The sequence below is a fragment of the Schistocerca piceifrons genome, chromosome 3 (genome assembly GCF_021461385.2).
Source record: "Schistocerca piceifrons isolate TAMUIC-IGC-003096 chromosome 3, iqSchPice1.1, whole genome shotgun sequence".
NCBI classification, from domain to species: Eukaryota; Metazoa; Arthropoda; class Insecta; order Orthoptera; family Acrididae; genus Schistocerca; species Schistocerca piceifrons.
The window spans coordinates 37302381-37327191 of record NC_060140.1 but is presented as its reverse complement, the minus strand read 5'-3'; the positions used below and the strand labels follow the sequence as shown (position 1 = coordinate 37327191).

Sequence of the window (24811 nt, the reverse complement as noted above, 5' to 3'; positions counted from 1 at the left end):
AACAAAGAAAAAATTAAAAAGGGAATGAAAATTGAAGGAGGAGAAATAAAAACTTCAAAGTTTACCAGTGACACTGTCAATTTGGCACAGATGGTAAAGGACTTTGAATATCAGTTGAAGGGATAGTATCTCGGAAAGAGGTTATAAAGTGAATAACAACAAAAGTGAAACAATGGGAACAAAACATAGTCGAATTGAATCAGCTTATTCTAAAGGATTTAGATTAGGAAACAAAAGTTTTGTTATATGAACAGCAACTGACTGATGATCACCAAAGAAGACAGGAAAGCTGCAGAGTCATTAGCAAAAATAGTATTACTGAAAGAGAGAAAGTCCTTAACACTTTTAAGTGTTAGAAAGTCTTTTCTGAAGGTATTTGTTTAGAGTGTTAGCTTTGCACACAAATGAAATATGTATGATAAACAGTTCAGATGTATGATAAACAGTTCAGACAAGAAGAGAAGAAGAAATTTTGAACTGTGACACAAGAGAAAAATACTGTTTTTTTACACAGGTATATTGTATAACTGAATCGAATAGGGAGGGAGAGGAGGCAGAGCAGGGAGGAGATGTTTCTGGCAAACTTTGAATGAAAGAAGAAACAGGTTTATAGGACACATGCCATGTCATCAAGGAATTATCCATGTCACAAGGGAAGAAGGTGGGATTTGCATGGGGGAGGGGGGTTTGAAATGGAAAAATTGTAGAGGGACACCAAGGCTTGACTACAGTAAGTACGTTCAAATGGATATACGCTGCAGTACTTGTGCGCAGAATGTGATAGTGCAGAGAGCTGTATTGCAGTAAATACTGCAACGCCACATTTGGTTACCTGAAGCACTCCTTGTCAGTTTTACTATTCTGTTTACTTCCTCTTCTTTCTACAAAGTTGCCAGATTCAACAGCTTTAAATACAAAATTCATTATTAATCTAAAATACAAAACTAATGCTGAATCAACATTTTAAAATAAAAATTTACAATGCTTTTCAGGACCCATGAAGTTCTCGAAATTTTCTGGGTGTTATAAATATTACACGAGATTCCAGGATTCCAATCAGACAATGTCGAAATCTTGCTGCAATTTTCAGCTGACATGCGTGCAGCCATCTTGAGGTGATTTTTACACTGGAGACAGCTGGTGCAGACCACAAAGTTTACTCTAACACAAAGGTTCTCTCTGCACAACAGCTCTCTGTCAGGTTCAATGTCCTTCGTCAAGGTTCGCAACTGTGCCATACAACCGTGACATTGTACACATGCGAATTCTATGGTAATACTGATACGGTTAACTGGCACTAAATGTGTCATTGTGAAGAAATCAAATAAATTACCAGGTCCCGGGTCTGCTTTCAAACTTCCTCTGTGAAGTTATTCCATTCACAGTCAAAGCTCATCTACATCAGAGGTACATGGCAACACATCATCATTTATCCAGTGTAAGGGTCTGAGAACGTCCTTTATGACTTTAGAAAAGGGCTTTGATGGTACATTCTCTACAACTCGTTTCTCCACTAGTTCTGCATTGCCCACTGTCCTGATTAAGCTATAGCACTGTCATAAATATGTTTCAATGCATTAATGTGGTTTTAATTAGTATTTTCTTCGTTGAGAATTGTTTGTTCAGGTTTGGTTGAATGACAAACTTACTTTTTTAAAAAATAATCTGTTAATCCCAAACAGAGTGACAATTTATTTTCATTGTTTCTTTATAGAATTTTGTTTATTTGTAGCAAATGGTCCACTGTGATGTATCCAGTTCTAAAGGTAGCTTACCACTTTGCTTGATTAAAATTTAATTTGTAGACTTTTTTCTGATAACTTCAGTGGCTATCTTAGAATTTATTTTTTTACCTGTCTCCTTTTTATTAATATAATAATTGCACCACTGTTTCATTCCTGGGGAACAGCTTTCCTGCACAATAATTTTTTTAAGCAATTTTGTGAGTTCTATTTGTACTATTTTTTTGCAAGCCATCCACATATCAACTAAAATACCACTATGTCATAGCTCCTTTCTTTTCTCATCACTCAAATTAATGTGTCCAGCTCATTTGTTATTACTTCCAGAATATGATCGTTTTCTCCCTTAACTTATTCTATTTCTTTTTCATATTGTGAAATATTTAAAGAAATCTTTGACTACTTGCAAAGTTTTGCCTGTTCTTGTGCCATCTATAATTTTAACTTATGAAATGTAGCATGCACCAAATTTCAGTTTCTATTTTGTTTCCTTCATACTTTAACTGCCCCCCTTCATCTCTCATACTTACCAATATATTGTTGAATTCTGTGAGATTTTTCCTTTAACTTTCTTGTATCTACAACATCTTTGCTGTTTGCAAAGGTATCTTTATTAAATAACTCCACTTTTTTTGTGTCCCTGTACACCTTTCTTTCTCAGAGATGTGATTAGTGTAAATCTGATGTACTTTCAACATTTCTGAATAAATTCTCAAAATATGTTTATACAACATCCTGCCAGATTTTTTTTTATTTTTTTTTTTTAAAAAAAGCATCTAGCATCTTATGAGGCCATGATCACTCGATATGCTGTAAAGTTACAGGGTCACCATCACATCCTGTAGAGTTTTTAGGGTTTCATACCCTGACTGGTAGAAATGGAATACCAATAGAATTACTTTGTTGTCCATCAGTCTATTTGTCAATCTCTTAAGATCCATTTTTCTTAGAACAGGTAGACATATGAAGTTGAACTTAAAATTACGTACTAAAGTTTATGATACCTTGGTGGCGTAAGAAAGTTAAGATTCTAAGTTGGTGCAATCAAAAGATATTGTCACCTATGTCACATTTTGATACTTGCAAAAGTTACTCATCAAAACCCACAGGCTACTTCTCTTTGATCTAGAATCATGAAATTTGACAAGAAAGGTTTCAAGAGAACAAGTAAAAGAAAAAAAATCTGAAAATTGTTAATCTCATTTTACATGAAAAAAAATTTTTTTTCATTAAGTATATTTTCATTAAGTTTTATATTTTCATTAAGTTTTATATTTTCATTAAGTTTTATATTTTCATTAAGTGTAGTTTCAGTTGCCTGAGTCTGCAGTCGTGTGTGTGAGTTGCATTTGCACGAGTCTGTGTGCATGCATATGTGTAGATTGTTGACGAAGGCCTTAATGGCCAAAAGCTTTAATTGTGAGAGTCTTTTTGTTGTACCTATCTGCAACTCGGCATAATAATGTTTTCATTAAATATACACACATCAAAAAAAGTTTTGCATCAACCCGGTTCCCAGAACTTCTGAAGATACATGTTGACTGTGGATATTGTATCACAGACACAGTCCCTTTGACTGTTCAGAGATGTCACTAAACCTGCCCAAAGATGTAAACAACCATTCATGAGCAGCGCCTATTAGACAGCTTATGTTGTCTGTAATTCAACCATGCCTAGACAATCAATACCGCGGTTCGATCGTGCCCGCATAGTTACTTTGTGCCGGAAAGGCTCTCAACAAGGAATGTGTCCAGGCATCTCTGAGTGAACCAAAGCGATGCTGTTCAGTCATGGAAGATATACAGAGACGCAGAAACTGTCAATGACATGCCTCGCTCAGGCCGCCCAAGGGCTACTACTGCAGTGCATGACCGCTACCTATGGATTATGGCTCGGAGGAACCCTGACAGCAACGCCACCGTGTTGAATAATGCTTTTCGTGCAGCCACAGGACATTGTGTTATGCCTCAAATTATGCACAGTAGGCTGCATGATGCACAACTTCACTACCGACGTCCATGATGAGGTCCATCTTTGTAACCACAACACCATGCAGCGCGGTACAGATGGGCCCAACAACATGCTGAATGGACCGTTCAGGATTGGCATCACGTTCTCTTCAACGAAGAGTGTCACATATGCCTTCAACCAGACATTCGTCGGAGACATGTTTGGAGGCAACCCAGTCGGGCTGAAAGCCTTAGACACAGTAGAAATTCTTCCAATCCATATGTGGCATACAGCAAACCAATACCATAGACACAGCGTCCAGCGAGAACAGCAACTGTGGAGTTTCCCTGCTGTTTTGGGGTGGCATTATGTGGGACCAACATATGCCGCTGGTGGTCATGGAAGGCACCGTAATGGCCATACAATACATGAATGGCATCTCCTACCGATAGTGCAACTGTATCGGCAGCATATTGGCGAGGCATTTGTCTTCATGGGCTACAATTCCCACCTCCATCATGCACATCTTGTGAATGACTTCCTTCAGGATTACGATGTTGCTCAACTAGAGTGGCCAGCATGTTCTCCAGACATGAACCCTATCGAACATGCCTGGGATAGATTGGAAAGGGCAGTTTATGGATGACACGACCCACCAACCACAGTGAGGGATCTATGCCAAATCGCCATTGAGGAGTGGGACAATTTGAGCCAACAATGCCTTGATGAACTTGTGGAATACAGGCATGCATAAATGCAAGAGGATGTGCTACTGGGTATTAGAGGTACTGGTGTGTACAGCAATCTGGACCACCATGTCTGAAGGTCTCGCTGTATGGTGGTACAACACGCAATGTGTGATTTTCATGAGCAATAAAAAGGGCAGAAATGATGTTTATGTTGATCTCTATTCCAATTTTCTGTACAGGTTCCCGATCTCTCGGAATCGGGGTGATGCAAAATGTTTTTTGATGTGTGTATTTTTTTCATTTGTTATTTATTTGTCTGTCTGTTCACTTGTTAAGTATTGATATCAGTAACAGACAAGAATGAAAATTCTTGATTCTTGGGATGGGTGAACTATCTACATACATAACTAAGTTTGTGTGGAAATTTCGCCAAATTTTTTTGCTACTATTATTATTTGATAAAATGTAGTCTATTTCATTTTCAGTGTTACCTGATCCTTGCCTTAAATATGCCTGTTTTTTTTTTTTTTTTTTTAATAGGTCTTGCTATTCTTGCTGAGAATTTATTTTCAAATAGATAATAAATATAGATTAATGTATGGTTCAATACGTTTTCTTTTTTTCTACATTATCTGTGACCTCAGTTCATAGATCGCAACTTCTTTGCACAATGACGTTTGTTGGCTACAACTGAAGTACCATATTTGGGAAAAACCTCGTCTTATAATTGCGTTATTATAAGACGAGGTTTTCCCCAAATTTGTCACAAAAATTACAAGGTCCTCTAATATTCACAAATTAACAATTACTGTCGAGGTCAACATTTTTACATTGTTTAACATATTTGTTATGTATCAACTGTATTCAGTCAAAAAATACACCAGAGCAGAAGAGAGTACCAACAGAGTCAGCTGCAGGCAGCTGAAGCAAAACATAGCCGACAGATGTTACAAAGCATAGCCAGCTGGAAGCAGTATAGCAACTACAGATGCTGCAATATGCGAGCAGGACAGAAGCCTTTCCACACTTTCCATCACAGAAGTGTTTGGAGTACATGCTTTAAGCCTTAAATGAACAGAGTACGGAGCATGTAGGTACTCAGCCACTCATTCTCATCTCGATATTGCAGCTTGCACTATGAGTCTGTGACACTCAAAGTGATGTCCTGGAATGCAGTACAGGGTCTACTGTTCGACCACAAAACAGGGAGACCTGACCTGAGTTATGAGAGAGCTGCCGCCAGAGCAGGAAAGCTGCCCGGTGACTGGAGGGAGGTAACGGCCATCATCAGCTGTACTGGCACACTGTCATCATGGGCACAGCTGGAGATGTCGCTCACAGCGGCATTCAAATGACTCCCTGCTCGGTCCCCATCTCTGCAGTGTCAGCAATACAGGGCGTCATTTGTTTCGCAAGAGAGACAACTGGATGCCTCCACAAAGCTGTTTCTGCTGTACCACAGCTGAGGGCCAGAATAAAGAAGTTAATTGAACAAATCTATTATCGTCCTTATATCTCATTTCACTTTTTAAGTGTGACAGTCGAAGGGGCATCTAATACTGCTGTCAGAACATCGACATTTCCTTCTAAGAGGGATGTCTGAACCTACAGCCTACAGTACAGTGAGTACAGAAAATTTTGATTGTATTTCAATCATGGAGAAGAGATTTGATGGCCATGCATTTTGTATAAGCAAGAACCAGAGGATTTGCCTAGATAATGGAAGTCACGATTGGTTAGTGCGTGTTAGATGAGCACAGTGTTAACACTGACGGTCACTCAGCTGTGTGTACAAAATCAGTTCCAGTCAAATGTTAGACGTGTAATCATTGGGGGCATATGGCTAGGTAGTGCCAGGCTCATGATTAAACATAAGAATTAATTTAATTTATTTCATTTTCTTGTCTTGCTGAACCACTAGATTGACACACAGCAGCGTTTTTGCCATCCTGAGGCCACTACCAATTCAGAAGAATGTCATACGGATTAAAAAATGCACTTGCAACATTCCAGATATTGTTGGACGGAATACTTAGAGGTTTAAAACCATTCCACTGCTTAGTGTATCTCAATGACATAATCGTCCATGGGAGTGACGTTGTTGATGTTGTTGTTGCTGTTGTAGTCTTCAGTCCAGAGGCTGGTTTGATGCAGCTCTCCATGCTACCCTATCCTGTGCAAGCTTCTTCATCTCCTAGTACCTACTGCAACCTACATCCTTCTGAATCTGCTTAGTGTATTCATCTCTTGGTCTCCCTCTACAATTTTTACCCTTCATGCTGTCCTCAAATACTAAATTGGTGATCCCTTGATGCCTCAGAATATGACCTACCAACCATTCCCTTCTTCTAGTCAAATTGTACCACAAACTCTTCTTCTCCAAAATTCTATTCAATACCTCCTCATTAGTTATGTGATCTACCCATCTAATCTTCTGCATTCTTCTGTAGCACCACATTTCCAAAGTGTCTATTCTCTTCTTGTCCAAACTATTTATCGTCCATGTTTCATTTCCAAACATGGCTACACTCCACACAAATACTTTCAGAAATGACTTCCTGGCACTTAAATCTACACTCGATGTTAACAAATTTCTCTTCTTCAGAAACGCTTTCCTTGCCATTGCCAGTCTACATTTTACATCCTCTCTACTTCGACCATCATCAGTTATTTTGCTCCCCAAACAGCAAAACCCCTTTACTACTTTAAGTGTCTCATTTCCAAATCTAATTTCCTCAGCATCACCCAAATTAATTCGACTACATTCCATTATCCTCTTTTTGCTTTTGTTGATATTCATGGACCTTGGACCTTGCCGTTGGTGGGGAGGCTTGTGTGCCTCAGCGATACAGATAGCCGTACCGTAGGTGCAACCACAACGGAGGGGTATCGGTTGAGAGGCCAGACAAACGTGTGGTTCCTGAAGAGGGGCAGCAGCCTTTTCAGTAGTTGCAAGGGCAACAGTCTGGATGATTGACTGATCCGGCCTTGTAACAATAACCAAAATGGCCTTGCTGTGCTGGTACTGCGAACGGCTGAAAGCAAGGGGAAACTACAGCCGTAATTCTCCCGAGGGCATGCAGCTTTACTGTATGATTACATGATGATGGCGTCCTCTTGGGTAAAATATTCCGGAGGTAAAATAGTCCCCCATTCGGATCTCCGGGCGGGGACTACTCAAGAGGATGTCGTTCTCAGGAAAAAGAAAACTGGCGTTCTACGGATCGGAGTGTGGAATGTCAGATCCCTTAATCGGGCAGGTAGGTTAGAAAATTTAAAAAGGGAAATGGATAGGTTGAAGTTAGATATAGTGGGAATTAGTGAAGTTCGGTGGTAGGAGGAACAAGACTTTTGGTCAGGTGACTACAGGGTTATAAACACAAAATCAAATAGGGGTAATGCAGGAGTAGGTTTAATAATGAATAGGAAAATAGGAATGCGGGTAAGCTACTACAAACAGCATAGTGAACGCATTATTGTGGCCAAGATAGATACGAAGCCCACACCTACTACAGTAGTACAAGTTTATATGCCAACTAGCTCTGCAGATGACGAAGAAATTGAAGAAATGTATGATGAAATAAAAGAAATTATTCAGATTGTGAAGGGAGACGAAAATTTAATAGTCATGGGTGACTGGAATTCGAGTGTAGGAAAAGGGAGAGAAGGAAACATAGTAGGTGAATATGGATTGGGGGACAGAAATGAAAGAGGAAGCCGCCTGATAGAATTTTGCACAGAGCACAACATAATCATAACTAACACTTGGTTTAAGAATCATGAAAGAAGGTTGTATACATGGAAGAACCCTGGAGATACTAAAAGGTATCAGATAGATTATATAATGGTAAGACAGAGATTTAGGAACCAGGTTTTAAATTTTAAGACATTTCCAGGGGCAGATGTGGACTCTGACCACAATCTATTGGTTATGACCTGTAGATTAAAACTGAAGAAACTGCAAAAAGGTGGGAATTTAAGGAGATGGGACCTGGATAAACTAAAAGAACCAGAGGTTGTACAGAGATTCAGGGAGAGCATAAGGGAGCAATTGACAGGAATGGGGGAAAGAAATACAGTAGAAGAAGAATGGGTAGCTTTGAGGGATGAAGTAGTGAAGGCAGCAGAGGATCAAGTAGGTAAAAAGACGAGGGCTAGTAGAAATCCTTGGGTAACAGAAGAAATATTGTATTTAATTGATGAAAGGAGAAAATATAAAAATGCAGTAAGTGAAACAGGCAAAAAGGAATACAAACGTCTCAAAAATGAGATCGACAGGAAGTGCAAAATGGCTAAGCAGGGATGGCTAGAGGACAAATGTAAGGATGTAGAGGCCTATCTCACTAGGGGTAAGATAGATACCGCCTACACGAAAATTAAAGAGACCTTTGGAGATAAGAGAACAACTTGTATGAATATCAAGAGCTCAGATGGAAACCCAGTTCTAAGCAAAGAAGGGAAAGCAGAAAGGTGGAAGGAGTATATAGAGGGTCTATACAAGGGCGATGTACTTGAGGACAATATTGTGGAAATGGAAGAGGATGTAGATGAAGATGAAATGGGAGATATGATACTGCGTGAAGAGTTTGACAGAGCACTGAAAGACCTGAGTCGAAACAAGGCCCCCGGAGTAGACAATATTCCATTGGAACTACTGACGGCCGTGGGAGAGCCAGTCCTGACAAAACTCTACCATCTGGTGAGCAAGATGTATGAAACAGGCGAAATACCCTCAGACTTCAAGAAGAATATAATAATTCCAATCCCAAAGAAAGCAGGTGTTGACAGATGTGAAAATTACCGAACTATCAGCTTAATAAGTCACAACTGCAAAATACTAACACGAATTCTTTACAGACGAATGGAAAAACTAGTAGAAGCCAACCTCGGGGAAGATCAATTTGGATTCCGTAGAAACACTGGAACACGTGAGGCAATACTGACCTTACGACTTATCTTAGAAGAAAGATTAAGGAAAGGCAAACCTACGTTTCTAGCATTTGTAGACTTAGAGAAAGCTTTTGACAATGTTGACTGGAATACTCTCTTTCAAATTCTAAAGGTGGCAGGGGTAAAATACAGGGAGCGAAAGGCTATTTACAATTTGTACAGAAACCAAATGGCAGTTATAAGAGTCGAGGGACATGAAAGGGAAGCAGTGGTTGGGAAGGGAGTAAGACAGGGTTGTAGCCTCTCCCCGATGTTGTTCAATCTATATATTGAGCAAGCAGTAAAGGAAACAAAAGAAAAATTCGGAGTAGGTATTAAAATTCATGGAGAAGAAATAAAAACTTTGAGGTTCGCCGATGACATTGTAATTCTGTCAGAGACAGCAAAGGACTTGGAAGAGCAGTTGAATGGAATGGACAGTGTCTTGAGAGGAGGATATAAGATGAACATCAACAAAAGCAAAACAAGGATAATGGAATGTAGTCTAATTAAGTCGGGTGATGCTAAGGGAATTAGATTAGGAAATGAGGCACTTAAAGTAGTAAAGGAGTTTTGCTATTTGGGGAGCAAAATAACTGATGATGGTCGAAGTAGAGAGGATATAAAATGTAGGCTGGCAATGGCAAGGAAAGCGTTTCTGAAGAAGAGAAATTTGTTAACATCCAGTATTGATTTAAGTGTCAGGAAGTCATTTCTGAAAGTATTCGTATGGAGTGTAGCCATGTATGGAAGTGAAACATGGACGATAAATAGTTTGGACAAGAAGAGAATAGAAGCTTTCGAAATGTGGTGCTACAGAAGAATGCTGAAGATTAGATGGGTAGATCACATAACTAATGAGGAAGTATTGAATAGGATTGGGGAGAAGAGAAGTTTGTGGCACAACTTGACCAGAAGAATGGATCGGTTGGTAGGACATGTTCTGAGGCATCAAGGGATCACCAATTTAGTATTGGAGGGCAGCGTGGAGGGTAAAAATCGTAGAGGGAGACCAAGAGATGAATACACTAAGCAGATTCAGAAGGATGTAGGTTGCAGTAGGTACTGGGAGATGAAAAAGCTTGCACAGGATAGAGTAGCATGGAGAGCTGCATCAAACCAGTCTCAGGACTGAAGACCACAACAACAACAACGATATTCATCTTACATCCTCCCTTCAAGACACTGTCCATTCTGTTCAACTGCTCTTCCACATCCTTTGCTGTCTCTGACAGAATTACAATGTCATCGAATAACCTCAAAGTTTTTATTTCTTCTCCATCAATTTTAATACCTACTCTGAATTTTTCTTTTGTTTCCTTTACTGCTTGCTCAATATACAGATTGAATAACATCGGGGAGAAGTTGAATAACATCGGGGAGAGGCTACAACCCTGTCTCACTCCCTTCCCAACCACTGCTTCCCTTTCATGTCCCTCGACTCTTATAACTGCCATCTGGTTTCTGTACAAACTGTCAATAGCCTTTTGCTCCCTGTATTTTACCCCTGCCACCTTCAGAATTTGAAAGAGTATTCCAGCCAACATTGTCAAAAGCTTTCTCTAAGTCTACAAATGCTAGAAATGTACGTTTGCCTTTCCTTAATCTTTCTTCTAACAAGGGAACCTCCCCATCGCAGCCCCCCTCAGATTTAGTTATAAGTTGGCACAGTGGATAGATCTTGAAAAACTGAACACAGTTCAATCGAGGAAACAAGAAGTTGTGTGGAACTATGAAAAAAATAAGCAAAATATACAAACTGAGTAGTCCATGTGTAAGATAGGCAACATCAAGGCTAACGTGAGCTCAGGAGCGCCGTGGTCCCGTGGTTAGCGTGATCAGCTGCGGAATGAGAGGTCCTTGGTTCAAATCTTCCCTCGAGTGAAAATTTTACTTTTTTTTTTTTTCACAAAGCTATGATCTGTCCGTTCGTTCACTGATGTCTCTGTTCACTGTAATAAGTTTATTGTCTGTGTTTTGCGACCGCACCACAAAACCATGCGATTAGTAGACGAAAGGACGTGCCTCTCCAATGGTAACCGAATACATCTGATCGCAAGGTCATAGGTCAACGGATTCCTCCACAGGAAAACACGTCTGATGTATTCTATTCGACACTGGTGACGGCATGTGCGTCACGTGACATGAATATGTTGTCGACCCACCTAACTTGTACACTTGGCGAATGGGTAAAAAGATTCTTCTACCTTGCCTGATTTAGGTTTTCTTGTGGATGTGATAAACACTCCCAAAAAAAGTGATCGCATCGGACAGACAGATAATAATTGTCTGACAATAAAAAATTAAACTTTTCACTTGAGGGAAGACTTTAACCAAGGACCTCTCGTTCGGCAGCTGCTCACACTAACCACGGGACCACAGCGCTTCTGAGCTCACATTAGCCTTGATGTTGCCTGTCCTGTGCATGCACTACTCAGTTTCTATATTTTGCTTTTTTTCCATAGTTCCACACAACTTCTTCCTGTTTTCTCGATTGATCTGTGTTTAGTTTGTCAAGGCCTGTCCACTGTGCCAATTTGTAACTAAATCTGAGGGGGGTGCGATGGGGATGTTCCCTTGTAAGATAAGTCTTAGGGTCAGTACTGCCTCACGTGTTCCAATATTTCTATGGAATCCAAACTGATCTTCCCCGAGGTCAGATTCCACCAGTTTTTCCATTCGTCTGTAAAGAACTCGCATTAGTATTTTGCAGCTGTGACTTATTAAACTGATAGTTTGGTAATTTTCACATCTGTCAACACCTGCTTTCTATGGGATTGCAATTATTATATTATTCTTGAATTCGCCTGTCTCATACATCTTGCTCACCAGATGGTAGAGTTTTGCCAGGACTGGCTCTCCCAAGGCCGTCAGTAGCTCTAATGGAATGTTGTCTACTCCTTGGGCCTTGTTTCAACTCAGGTCTTTCAGTGCTCTGTCAAACTCTTCACGCAGTATCACATCTCCCATTTCATCTTCATCTACATCCTCTTCCATTTCCTTAATATTGTCCTCAAGTACATAATATTGTCCTCAAGCACATCGCCCTTGTGTAGACCCTCTACATACTCCTTCCACCTCTCTGCTTTCCCTTCTTTACTTAGAACTGGGTTTCCATCTGAGCTCTTGATATTCATGCAAGCGGTTCTCTTTTCTCCAAAGGTCTCTTTAATCTTCCTGTAGGCAGTATCTATCTTACCTCTAGTGAGATAAACCTCTACATCCTTACATTTGTCTTCTGGCCACCCCTGCTTAGCCATTTTGCACTTCCTGTCGATCTCATTTTTGAGATGTTTGTATTCCTTTTTGCCTGTGTCATTGAGTGATATGGAACAGCATATGCAGCAATTAACAATATTGCTAGACCACTGACACAATTTTTTTTAAAAAGTTACTAAATCTGGGTGGTCGAAAGAGTGTCACCAAGCTTTTGAGGAGCAAAACGATTCTTTAACATTTTGTCCAATATTGGTATTTTCAGATTTTAATAGAGAATTTGTTTTATCATGTGATGCATCAAACCATGCACTAGGCTGTATGTTGTCACAGGAGGTGGAATATGTAGAACATCCAGTAGCTTACTCATTAAGAAAACTAAATTCTGTGGAAAGCAAGTATTCCACAATGGAGAAAGAGATGTTAAGCCTTATTTATGGAATTACCTGTTTCAAATGTTATCGGTCGAGTAAAAAGTTCAGAGTAATAACAGGTCATCCTGCATTAAAATGGTTGTTCAGGTTAAAGGATGGGCAATAAGAGTAAGTGAATTTGATTTCAATGTCATGCATAAACCTGGGATGAAGCATGGAAATGTAGATGCCTTAAGTAGAAACGTACCAGTATTACCTCTTGGGTGCAATGAGCATGAGGAATGGCAAACTGCACAAGGAGAAGATTGTGAACATAAGCAGTACTTTAAGCAGTCATAGTTTTGTACACAGGGTGGGTTGCTATGCAGAGAAACCAAGTAGGTAGTGGTATCAATAAAGCTAAGGAATAGAGTGCTACCAGCAGTTCCCAATCACATATTGGCGGAGATTGCAGCTCTACCAACAGAAAGTTAGCAAACAGGTATTCATGAGGAATAGGCAGACGGACATAAACCAGTATGAGCAGAATTGCATACAGTGTGAACTGAGAGTGGATTTGTGTCTAACAAGAGTACCTTCTGTTGGTAGAGCTGCAATCTCCGCCAATATGTGATTGGGAACTGCTTGTAGCACTCTATTCCATAGCTTTATTGGTACCACTACCTGTGGTCCCTACTTGGTTTCTCTGCATAGCAAACCACCCTGTGTACAAAACTATGACTGCTTAAAGTACTGCATATGTTCACAATCTTCTCCTTGTGCAGTTTTCCATTCCTGAAGCATTAGCAACATTCGAATGTCTGGGGTTGATGTTTTAGATCCTTTCAATAAAACACCTGCAATGAATAAGTACCTACTCAGAATCATAGTTCATTCTTCAAGATACACACAAATGGTCGTGACGACAAATAAGCAGGCAGCAACAATGGCACAAGCATTTGTGAATAATTCTATGCTGAAGTTTGGAGTGCCTGAAACAATACTAACAGACCAGAGAATGAACTTCATGTCAGATCTTGTTGAGGAATTATGTAAATTATTGAATGTGAAGAAGTAAGGTTAAGTTCTCTCCATCCAGAAGCCAATGGAAGAACTGCGAAAGTGCATAGGACATTCAGGAAGATGCTCAGATACTACGTTAACTCTCATCACACCAACTGGGATGTCCATCTGATGTATGTTATTTCCACCTACAACTAAAGGTAGCATATGAATACAGGATTATGGCTATACGGAGCAGTATATGGTTGTAAAACGCCATCACTGTTCGACATATTGAAAATGAAGAAGAAAGGAGTTTGCCAGAGTGGTTAGGAAAATTTGGAACAGAGTACGAGTGGCGAGGGGGGGGCGGGGGGCGCAATCAATACATGAGCTCTGGAGAAAGAGGAAGGAGCGCACCAAAGAGGGAAAGACAAAGAAGTTTTTTTTACACAGTACAAGGGGCTATAACGAAGTGGTACAGACTACATCAACAGTAAAGTAAAGATTCAATTGCCGACAAGAACGACAATTGTGCATGTAGGACGGCTGAAACCTTTTTTAGGGAGTCTGAAAGTTATTCCAGGGATAGGAGATGTGGCAGCACCTGTGAGGGGGAGTGCTGTTCACCAAGCAGGAAGACTTAGTGATCGTCAGTCATCACTGGGTGAGAGAGATGGTATTCAGCACACGGGAGATGCTTAAAAAAGTGAGAAGATTGGAATAAAAATTTGACAAATTTCATCCGGAAATGAAAAGGCAGGGGCTCCTCAAAGGAACTGCTGGGGTATTTGAGAGCATACATGGAGTGTACGAGAAATTAAGGAATGAGATGACTCGGGTACTGGCAGTTATTCCACACACGCTTATGAAAACAATACTTGGTGCTTCTGATGACTAAGACATTCGAAGAGTGTACAACACCATAGAATAGGTTAAGCAGTGGGCAAAAGGAAACAAAGCCACAAGTGATTGACAGACTACACCGACTGCAAGTTTAGAGGAGGACATATTGAACAACACACAACTGCTACGACAACTGACTGGAGAAGTAATGCCGTATGCCAGAAGAGGCAGTTAATCAGAATGTGAGGGAATTACAGACTACAATAGAAATCTTTGATAGGGAAGCAGCAGTGACAAAATGGCTGCAGTCCCTAAAGATATTGCTTGGCAATATGCTGTTGGCTATACAATAGGCTGTAAGAGGTCAGCCAGGTGTAAACTTGTTGTTGTAGGATCAGCATTTATACGGTCTAAAGAAAGTAAAGAAAAACAGGTCAGTTTAAAACCCAAGTGCAAAAACTTACCTTTTCATTACAAAGTGGCCACAGCAATGGGGCAACTGATTGAGTGAAGCTTTGCATTTCCATTTCAATACCAGTAGCAAGGAAACAAGTACATCATAAGTGCTACATAGGTCATGTGTATCCTTTCCAGTGAGGGATACTGAAGAATTTTGTAGGAGTAAAAACGCAGCGACTATTATTAGTTGCAAAAGACAAGGGAAGATATGTAGAAATGGAGGAAGCAATGTTACATAAATGCCTACAGGAAATCGCAGTCTGTCCAAATATACTAATATGAGAGGGGCACGATTCCTGCACAATGAAATTGCTAATGGGACAAAACGGGGTAAGAGAATGCAATAAAGAAGTGATCAGGCCAGAATTGTACTTTCAGCAGGTGGGGTACATTAGCTGTACTCTGCCTTTAATGGTAGTATTGGCTAGTTTTTCGAGCAGCAGAGTAGGTTACATCAGCAGGGAGATTAGAACTAAATGGCAGTGGTTTGTTATTAAATGGAAGAGCATGCAAGATTCTGGTGCCTATTTTCCTCCTGCCCCCCGTGATATCAGGGATAACTCACCTGAATATGTTGCAGCCTCATCTGTATTAGCTAGAGGAGCCACAAATAAAACCAGCTTAAATCAAACTCAAAGGGCCGAATGAAAGCAATGTACAAACGCTTCTGAACTGGCAGAAGAGACAAGCCTCCTTAGCACATAAATTTCTATCAGGAAAGCAAGTGACAGAGAGAAACGACACTGACTATTGTCGTATCACCACAGCCGCACTTGTTCTGCTGGGCATAGTCCTCCTTTCGGAAGAAGCACAAGACAGTTCAGATTCATCTGTCATTCTGATTCCCGTGGACTGGATACCCTGATCAAAAAGCAGCAGAAGGAAAATGAATACGTGGGATGGTGTGTGTGTGTGTGTGTGGGGGGGGGGGGGGGGGGAGGGGGTAGTATTAAGAATAATTTATTCACTGTAGCTAGTAAATTGGGAAGAGAGAGACGTTAATGTGCAAGAAGTCTAGAAATGAAGTAAGTCCCATTGTGTTGGAGTTAAGGGGCAGGGCAAAGGGTCCTGTACAAATATATGAGATGAAGTGATAGAGTTAAGGACACCAACTGCTAGAATAATTCTTAAAAGAGGCAAAGCAGGACCATTCACCAAGAACTCTAGTGTAAAGGATAATCTAGTTTGGTCAAACTGAGGGACCAGATCTTGATAAAAAGGAAGGCAGTGTAGCATATCGGCCATATTCTTGTCATAAAATCCACCACAGTGGAAGAGAGTTGCAACAGAATCAGCCATACAAAGGCAAGAGTGTTATACACTGCGAAGCAAAACTAGGCTAGAATGTGTTGCAAAACATTGCCAGCTGGGTACAGTAAGCAACAGCCAATGCTGCAACACGTTAGTGGAAGGAGAGAAGCCTTTCCTCACTTGCCATGATGGATGTGTTTAGAGTACATGCCTTGAGACCTAAGCAATCATACTCTGGAGCATACAACTGCTCAGCTATTCATGTACTAAAATATTCTCTTCTCAGTATCACAGCCTACACCACAAGCCTGTGACACCCAGAGCGACACCCTGGAATGCAGTACAGGGTCGGCTATTTGACCATGAGATAGGGCAGACTACCTCGAGTCATGACAAGCCACAGCTGGAGCAGGGAGCCACCAGCTTGCTGAAGAGAGGTAATAGCCAGCATCAGATGCACCACCACGGTGTCATCACAGTTGCAGCTGGCGACGTCACTGACAGCGGCATTCAAGTGATGCCGTGCTCAGTCCCTCTCTTTCCACTACCAGCAATGCCGGATGTTATTGTTTCGCACGAGACACAACTGGATGCCTCCACCTAGCTGTTCCGGATGTACTGTGGTCGAGGACTCGAATAAAGAAGTTAACTGAACAAATCTACTGTTGTCCTGACGTCTCATTTCACTCTCCACGGATGACAATCTAAGGGGCATCTAACGAACTAAAGGGACCTCTACATGTTCCGTATTTATTGAGAAAACTGGTTTGTCAAAACTTAAATATATTGAAGTGATGTCACACTATCAATAGTATTGACAAAAACTGTCAGCTGACAACATGGTTTGACAAAGTTAAGATCTCAAACACCCAAAAGAAATCATGTGCTGCAGTTATATCAGCCATAGCTAAAAAGAAATGACTGATCACATTTTAATTTACTAACAAATCAGAATCACAGACCCAAAACTTTTGATATATCACTTTCCAATGAGTTCTGCATTGTACGACAAGTTATTAGTGTTGACATGAGATAAAATAGAGAAGCAAAATATATTAGGGAGAGAGGCAATCACATTCACAAGAGATTAGGAGTAACTTAGACATGTCTGGCAACAGACCTGTCATCCTAATGCTCAAATTTTAGTTCTGCAATATAAGCATGCACAACTAGCAAAATTCTGTGGAAACCTGTGAAGTAACTATATCCACCTGTTCAGGAAATTAACATTAACCTTTTTATGCTTTGTGATAACCTGGTGAAACTAATACACATTTTGTAGATGTCTTACTAATCACTGCAGATATACGACATATTTTTTTAAATGGAAGTGTTTTCAAAACTGCTATGTAACAACAATCCATACCATATTTTCAAATTAAAGAAGAAAGAAGCGTCATAGAGAATCCTCATGATTACCCTTGCATAGGCGTCTTAAAATTCTTTTGTGTTAAAAGACTCCTTAAAAATTAAATCTAATGTATGATATACAATGCATCAAATTGAAAAGATAAATAGTCAACACTAACGCTGTGTGGATGGTTCCTGAAGTTCTGTTAACATCTGAATGGAGGATATTATCAAACTGTCAATATTTGACTTCACATGTTCAGCATGGTTTGGCAAGACTGAGAATATTTTGAGGTCCATCAATAATGGTCATTAATATTTGTAGGATTGACAATACAGCAATATGCACCCTCAGATGGTCAATGTATTGCCAGTTTGAAAATATATTGAGCATGTGAGAGCCCATAAATTAGCGTTCATCTTACATTCAAGATGAAGATTTGGGTACTGAGGTTTTGTACAATTTTATTTTGAACAATCCCAAAGAATAGGGCATACTAAATAATATTTGCATTCAAACAGGCTCGAGATTCATCGATATGCCGAAGCGCTACATAAAGTATCGACTTTGCTCGAACAATCAGGTGACATTTGACTTTCGGCACTAGAGCAAGGGATACGCGAGAAACTATGAACTAGCCACTTCAACGATATAATGCTCCGTTTAAAAACTGACAAGTTTTCTGAAACACAGGAGGAAATAACATTAACTTCTATCAATCTACAAACCTTTGGTGTATTTAAATGAGTTTACAACAAAATTTCTCATATATGTATGGATTCTGTATGCACAAATTTGTGCTGCTTTTTAAGTAGGTAAAGGCAAAAATCTTGTGCTTTGAAAAGCATTGCTTGATTCTGAGCCCAAGTTAATATTTTATTTTGTTAAGAGAAACTAATGATTTACTAAGTGGGTTGCAAATGAGAAATCCAGTAACTCTGCACATATTAGAATGCCAGAGAAAATTGTTACCATTCATTAATCGGCATTAGAGAAAGATGACAACATTCAGGTTAAACGAAAAGGAAAATTATTCCAGAATGAAGTAAATCATATAAAATAGACTGTAATAATTGTCATGGAATAAATTACAGCAGAAAGACCTGTTGTGGAGAGAGTACAAAAAGAAAGCACTACATCGAAGGTCGATGAAAACTTCAACAATTGGACTAAACAGCGAGTATGAACTTTTGTTTATCTATTTGTTGTTGCTGTTACATACGATCTGCACCCTAGAAGACTTTGCCACCCCTGTTTCACTATCGCTCAAGCATATCCCTAGCTACAGAAAATTGGAAGAGAAACAGTGACCCAGCTTGGCTGAGAACTATGGTGAGTCACTGACTTTCAAATTGGACAAATACTCAATGACAGCATACATTTCTGAAGAAGATGCTAAAGGCTACATGGGGGGCAGTGGTGTTCTTACATGTTTCGTACAGAAATACTGTCACTGCTCACTGTAAGGTGCAAGAGTGGGTAGGGAGGGGGGGGGGGGGGGGGGGGGGGGGGGGGAGCTATGGTCGAGTCCTACCGTAAGCACTACCTCAGAAATCGCAACATATTTGGAAAAGAAAGCCAAATATTTGTAGCAACAGAGATATGAGGTTTACAGCTGTCCTGTTATCACGATGATGAAGAAGAATCAAAATAGAGATACCAGACAACAGGCTAAGCAAACAAGAAAGGCAGTGAAGATAAAACCTAATGCAAACAATTTCTTTTAGTTTATTTCACTTTGTATTATTAAAATGTAGACAATCAATAAATGACATAAATTTAGAAAAGTGTAATCCTTTGCATCAATAAAAGTTTGTAATTTTTTTTAGTTAGAATACATTTAAATTTTTTTTTTCTAGGACCCTCTTAGTAAAAAAAGGGGCAGATCATCTTATACTCAAGTAAATATGGTACAAATTAAATATCTTCAATAAATGGCACTCACTTAACTGATCTGAAAACAAATGGCATTCAGCAGAAAAAGTGATTAATTTGTACCTGTAAATCATCTCTGATTCTTGACGCAAACTGTTCCAACTGGACATCCTGGAGAAGTTCATACAGCCACTCAATACCATCTTCACTCGCCATTGTGTTGGTAACATGCTAAACAGATAGGAAAAAAAGGTATTTCAGAAAGCAGCAAGTTACTTGTGTTGTAAGTTATAATGTATTGGTGATAATGCTATCTTAATAAGAAATCAAACCATATGACATACCTAACACAAGGCTAAGTTTAAATCCCTGTATTCTCATGTAACGATTATCATCTTTTCAATGTCAGTGGTCAACAAAATATTACAGGTGCTTCATAAGGGTAAAATCAGTGGCATTTTGCAAAACAGTTCTAACTCAGTGGAGAAGTAAAAGTGAAAGAAAGTAAGAACATATATGTTGGAAATCTCTCTCTCTCTCCCTCTCTCTCTGTCACACACACACACACACACACACACACACACACACACACACACACACACCAATTTCACACAGATACAACAAAAGACGATAATGGCCGAAAGCAAGCTGCAATTTGATTCAGAAAAACTGACCATAGCTTATTTACATAAATACTTAGAGCTGGATGCAGGGGAACTAAATATTGACTGACTGCTGCTAGCACAAAGTTGTGTTTGTATGGTTTTGGTAATATCTGCATAGTCAATCAGCATTTCTCCTCAGCCTCCAATTAGGAATTCAAGTAAACTTTTGCACAGCTGTTAATAGAAAAGAAGAAACTGTAGGTCAACTGAATGAAGAGGAGTTATCTCTAATAAACAATGGAAACTACAAGTAGGAATAACAACAATTCAGGAAAAGACAGATTGCTACTTGTAGTAGAGAAGACATGTCAAGTTGCAGACAGACACAATTAAAAGTCACTTACATATTAGCTTTCAGCCACAGCTTTACACACACACACACACACACACACACACACACGCAACACACACACACTCACACACACACACACACACACACGCAAAGGAAAGCACACTTCATCACACAATTGCCAAATCCAGCATCTCTGTCTGGAATGCAACAACACCTGGGATGCAAGCAGCAATCAGGAGGGGGGGATGACTTCACTATTACACTCAACTTCGACCTGAATAGAGACAACATTTTTGTCAACTGTGATGAATGCTCCCCCTCCTAGGGCCTCTTATCTGTCTTTCTGATATACATTCCATGACTCGCTAAATATCTCTGAGCTTTCCACTTTAGGTTTCAGCCAGCTCTCGGTCTCAAGAGAAGACAGTCCTGGAGGACAATTAATTCGGGAACTTTGTTACAAATACTTCAATTTACTAACACAATTTTGACAGTCAAAGTGTCTTTAGTCTGAATACTGCATACCAACCAGCGAGTTTTCATCAGAATACTTCAAACTACTGCATAGCATAAGAAACCCTCACATGCACTCCCCAAGTACTCTACTACCCAAGTAGCTGCTTCCTTTATGTAGTGCATTCCTGACCTATCAAGAGGAGTCCTACAAATCCCCAGGCAATAATGCAGTGTTAGAACTCTGCAGACAAGACTGTCTCAGCATCGACGAATCCTTTGGTTGAGACACACTGCTTGTCTCCAAACAAAGGGCCCCTGGGAAAAGTGCTACAAACTGGTAGCTCTGTTTGCACCCCACACGAGGCCAGCAGCCTTCAAGCCTTCACCACTTCCACCTGCTACCTGTATGAACTGAGGATGGGCTCAAAACTCTTGCAGCAGATGTCATCAGTGATGACTGCAACCTCTACGCTTCATAGTTGCAGGCTAGCCTGCCTCCACCTCTTGGATGAGGCCTCTCAAGCAGGTATACCAAGTGTACATTGGCTTCCTTTCCACCCCTGAACACTATCTGCCTAAGGGGCTCCATAATGTGCCTATCACTGGAGCTCCCAGTAAGTAGTAAACTCCTCCCCTGTGCACCTGCTTGGACCCTGCTGAAGGAGAGACGACCTGTCCAATCACACAGTGAACGAGCAAGGCCAGATAACGAGTCTCAAACGTTGGCCCTCCACCTCCAGCGATATGTATGCATTACCACTCGCCCCTTACTCTGCTGTGAGGGCAGATCCATTGCATCCAGTACACTATGAGTTGCCTCAGTAACAGAGCCCCTGGGCAAAACAAGCGACACCTGAGGTGTCCCGTGTAATGCAGCAGATTCTCAGCTACAGCTACGCCCAAAGTCAGCAGCCTGAATGTGACTGACTGTAGCCAAAAGTGCTTTCAGCTGTTCGCAAACTGTGGCCAGCTCCTCCTGCATCTGCACACAGCATGCATATGCCCCACTCAAACCAGCAAGACTGACTGAAGAAGTAAACTATAAAAGCAGATATAGATACACAACTTGCTACCCTTGCAATGATGATGCCTTAATGAGCTATGTAGCTGGGTGATCAGAAGAAACGAAAACTGTGCTACAGACTGCCCAAATTTACACTTACAAAATGCAAGCTTACACCTCCTGAATGGAAACAAGCATAAAATTTAATAAATATACTATGATGAAAAGACAGAAAAAGAAACGCTTAACTCGCCGCTCTGTAGATGTTTATCAGGCGAGAGTTGGAGCCTCACTGACTGGCTTATTAACTCTTCACAACCCACGGGACATGTGTGTCCCACTTCACTTTTTTGTGCTTCACGACCAAGGGGACAATAGAAACTCACATCTGTAGTGTGCTGCCATATACTAGAAGCATCTAAACACACTAGGATCAGCAACATTCAGCAGTATGTATAGTGATATATGTAAGATCATACTTAATAAGGGAAACTAGTATGTAAAGATGGGGGTGTAAAAATTGATAACGAAGTTCAAACGAAAATACACAAATAGCGTTTCAAACCAAATGCCATTAGGAATATTCAAAAAAGTAACAATACATTCGCAATGCACTTGAACATAAATGGGTTAAGTTCAAATAACACAAATGGCAGAGAAACAAAACTTAACGACTCGAAAATCATTTTGTCAGATATATCAAAGATCAAGATTGTATGCTTGAATGAACACTGGCTTACAAAGGATAGATCAAAAGCTTAAATAACCTTTATAATTTTTATGTTGCCAGCAGCTTTTGTAGAAGTAATTTAACTCAAGGAGGATCGTGCATACTAGTAGAAAGATCAATGGAATGTAGAGCAAGACTCTACTTTGATTCCATTAAGGAAGAATGTACATTTGAAAGCTGCTGTGTAGAGTTAGGGCAAAATACTGTAAATTTATCTGTGTACAGAATTCCAGGTGCACATGCACAAATAATGAAACCTTTTTTTGTCAAAATTCTAGTGTCTACTGCAAAAACTTCAAAAAGAAACCAGAAAAAGAGTCATAATAACCGCTGATTTCAATATAGATCTAGCCAGTGACGTCAATAACTCAACAAAATTCATTGGTATGATTCAAACATCAGGTTTCAGCGCAAATTTCACTGATTTCACTCGAGTAACCGAAGTGTCTGCAACATGTATAGATAATATTTTAACCAATTACACTTATAATGAGGCAAATAAGTTTTGTTCAGATGTAGGACTTTCTGATCATTGCGCTCTGTTTATGGAGTTACCAAAAACAATAGAACCTTGCTCGATGAAAACCTACACCAAACACCAGTTCAGAAAAATAAATAAATAAACTTATTCTATCATAGATTAAATAAGGTGGAGTGGTCTATAAATCATAGTATTTCATGCTCTGAAAGTTTTGCTACTTTCTTGGAAAAATTCCTGCTCGTTTTTAATGAAACTTTCCCCCTTACTGTACGTCATAAAAAAGTAGGAAATAAAGTAAATTGGATTATGAAGGAATAAAAATCTCGAGTGCAAGAGAAAGACTGCTACATAGGGAACTAAAACATAATAAAAGCCCTGATTTTGTTACCTATGTAAAAGATTACAAAAACATTTTTAAAAAAATTGTAAAGGCAGCTAAAGAACTGGCAAATAATAGATTTATATTGGATAGTGAAAACAAATCAAAGACATTATGGTCAGTGATCAAAGCTGAAAAAGGTGCCACAGGTAGAGGATGAAACTATCAAGATAGAGGATGGAACTATTGTAAATCCTGCTCAAATTTCTGAATTGTTTAATGAATTCTTTATAAATGTAAACAAATCTAATATCAATGTAGCAGAGTATCCAGACACGGTAAATTTCTTCAACAGTGAGCAACTTGATGGTGAATCTTTCAGTACATTTACAAAAACTACAGTAAAAGATATATAAAATGTAATACTGTCACTAAAAAGTAAAACATCAGCAGGATGGGATGACATACCAACAAAAGTGTTAAAAACAGTCTCTAAAATAATAGCACAGCCACTAACTACAATAGTTAACCAGTCCCTTCAAGAAGGTTATTTTCCAAGCACACTGAAGTATGTAGTAGTTGAGCCACTATTCAAAAAAGGCACAAAAGAACACATGAGAAACTATCACCCAATCTCACTTCTTCCATCACTGTCAAAAATATTTGAGAAGGTAGTCACCACACAAATTCAAAATTTCATAGAAAAATTTAAAATAATCTCAAAAAATCAGAATGGATTTCAAAAAGGCAAAACCACAATATCTGCTATAAATAAATTTGTTGATAAAATTAGCTTGTCTCTAGACAATTCACTGCATGACAGGAATTTTTTGTAACCTATCAAAGGCCTTTGATAGTGTGACTCACTCCTTGCTACTCTGTAAACTGGAAAAGTATGGAATTAGGGGCACGGTATTAGAATGGTTTAAATCCTATCTAACCAACCGAAGACAAAAAGTGGTTATAACATCAGAGAGAGGAATTTATACTTAAATGGAAAACAATTTCACATGAAGTACCCCAACGTTCTGTATTAGGTCCCATTCTGCTTTTGTTCTACATAAATGATCTGTCACTTAATATTAAGCGTCATTCAGTTTTATTTGCAGATGATATCTTCAATCATTAAAAGTCATATTACAGATCAAATTCCACAAACTGTATCAAGTACTTCAGAAAACTTAGATACCTGGTTTGATTTA

General features: G+C 39.5%; 1 protein-coding gene across 2 annotated transcripts in view; it reads right to left on the bottom strand.

Annotated features, from left to right (window-relative positions):
* LOC124788228 (activated Cdc42 kinase Ack) overlaps positions 1-24811 on the bottom strand; it is a 499253-nt gene that overhangs the window by 442252 nt on the left and 32190 nt on the right. For both annotated transcript variants that reach the window (XM_047255411.1, XM_047255410.1), the window contains exon 2: positions 19787-19894. In XM_047255411.1, the coding sequence (XP_047111367.1) occupies positions 19787-19879 (93 nt within the window). In that variant the 5' untranslated portion in view covers positions 19880-19894. The remainder of the gene's footprint in view (positions 1-19786; positions 19895-24811) is intronic.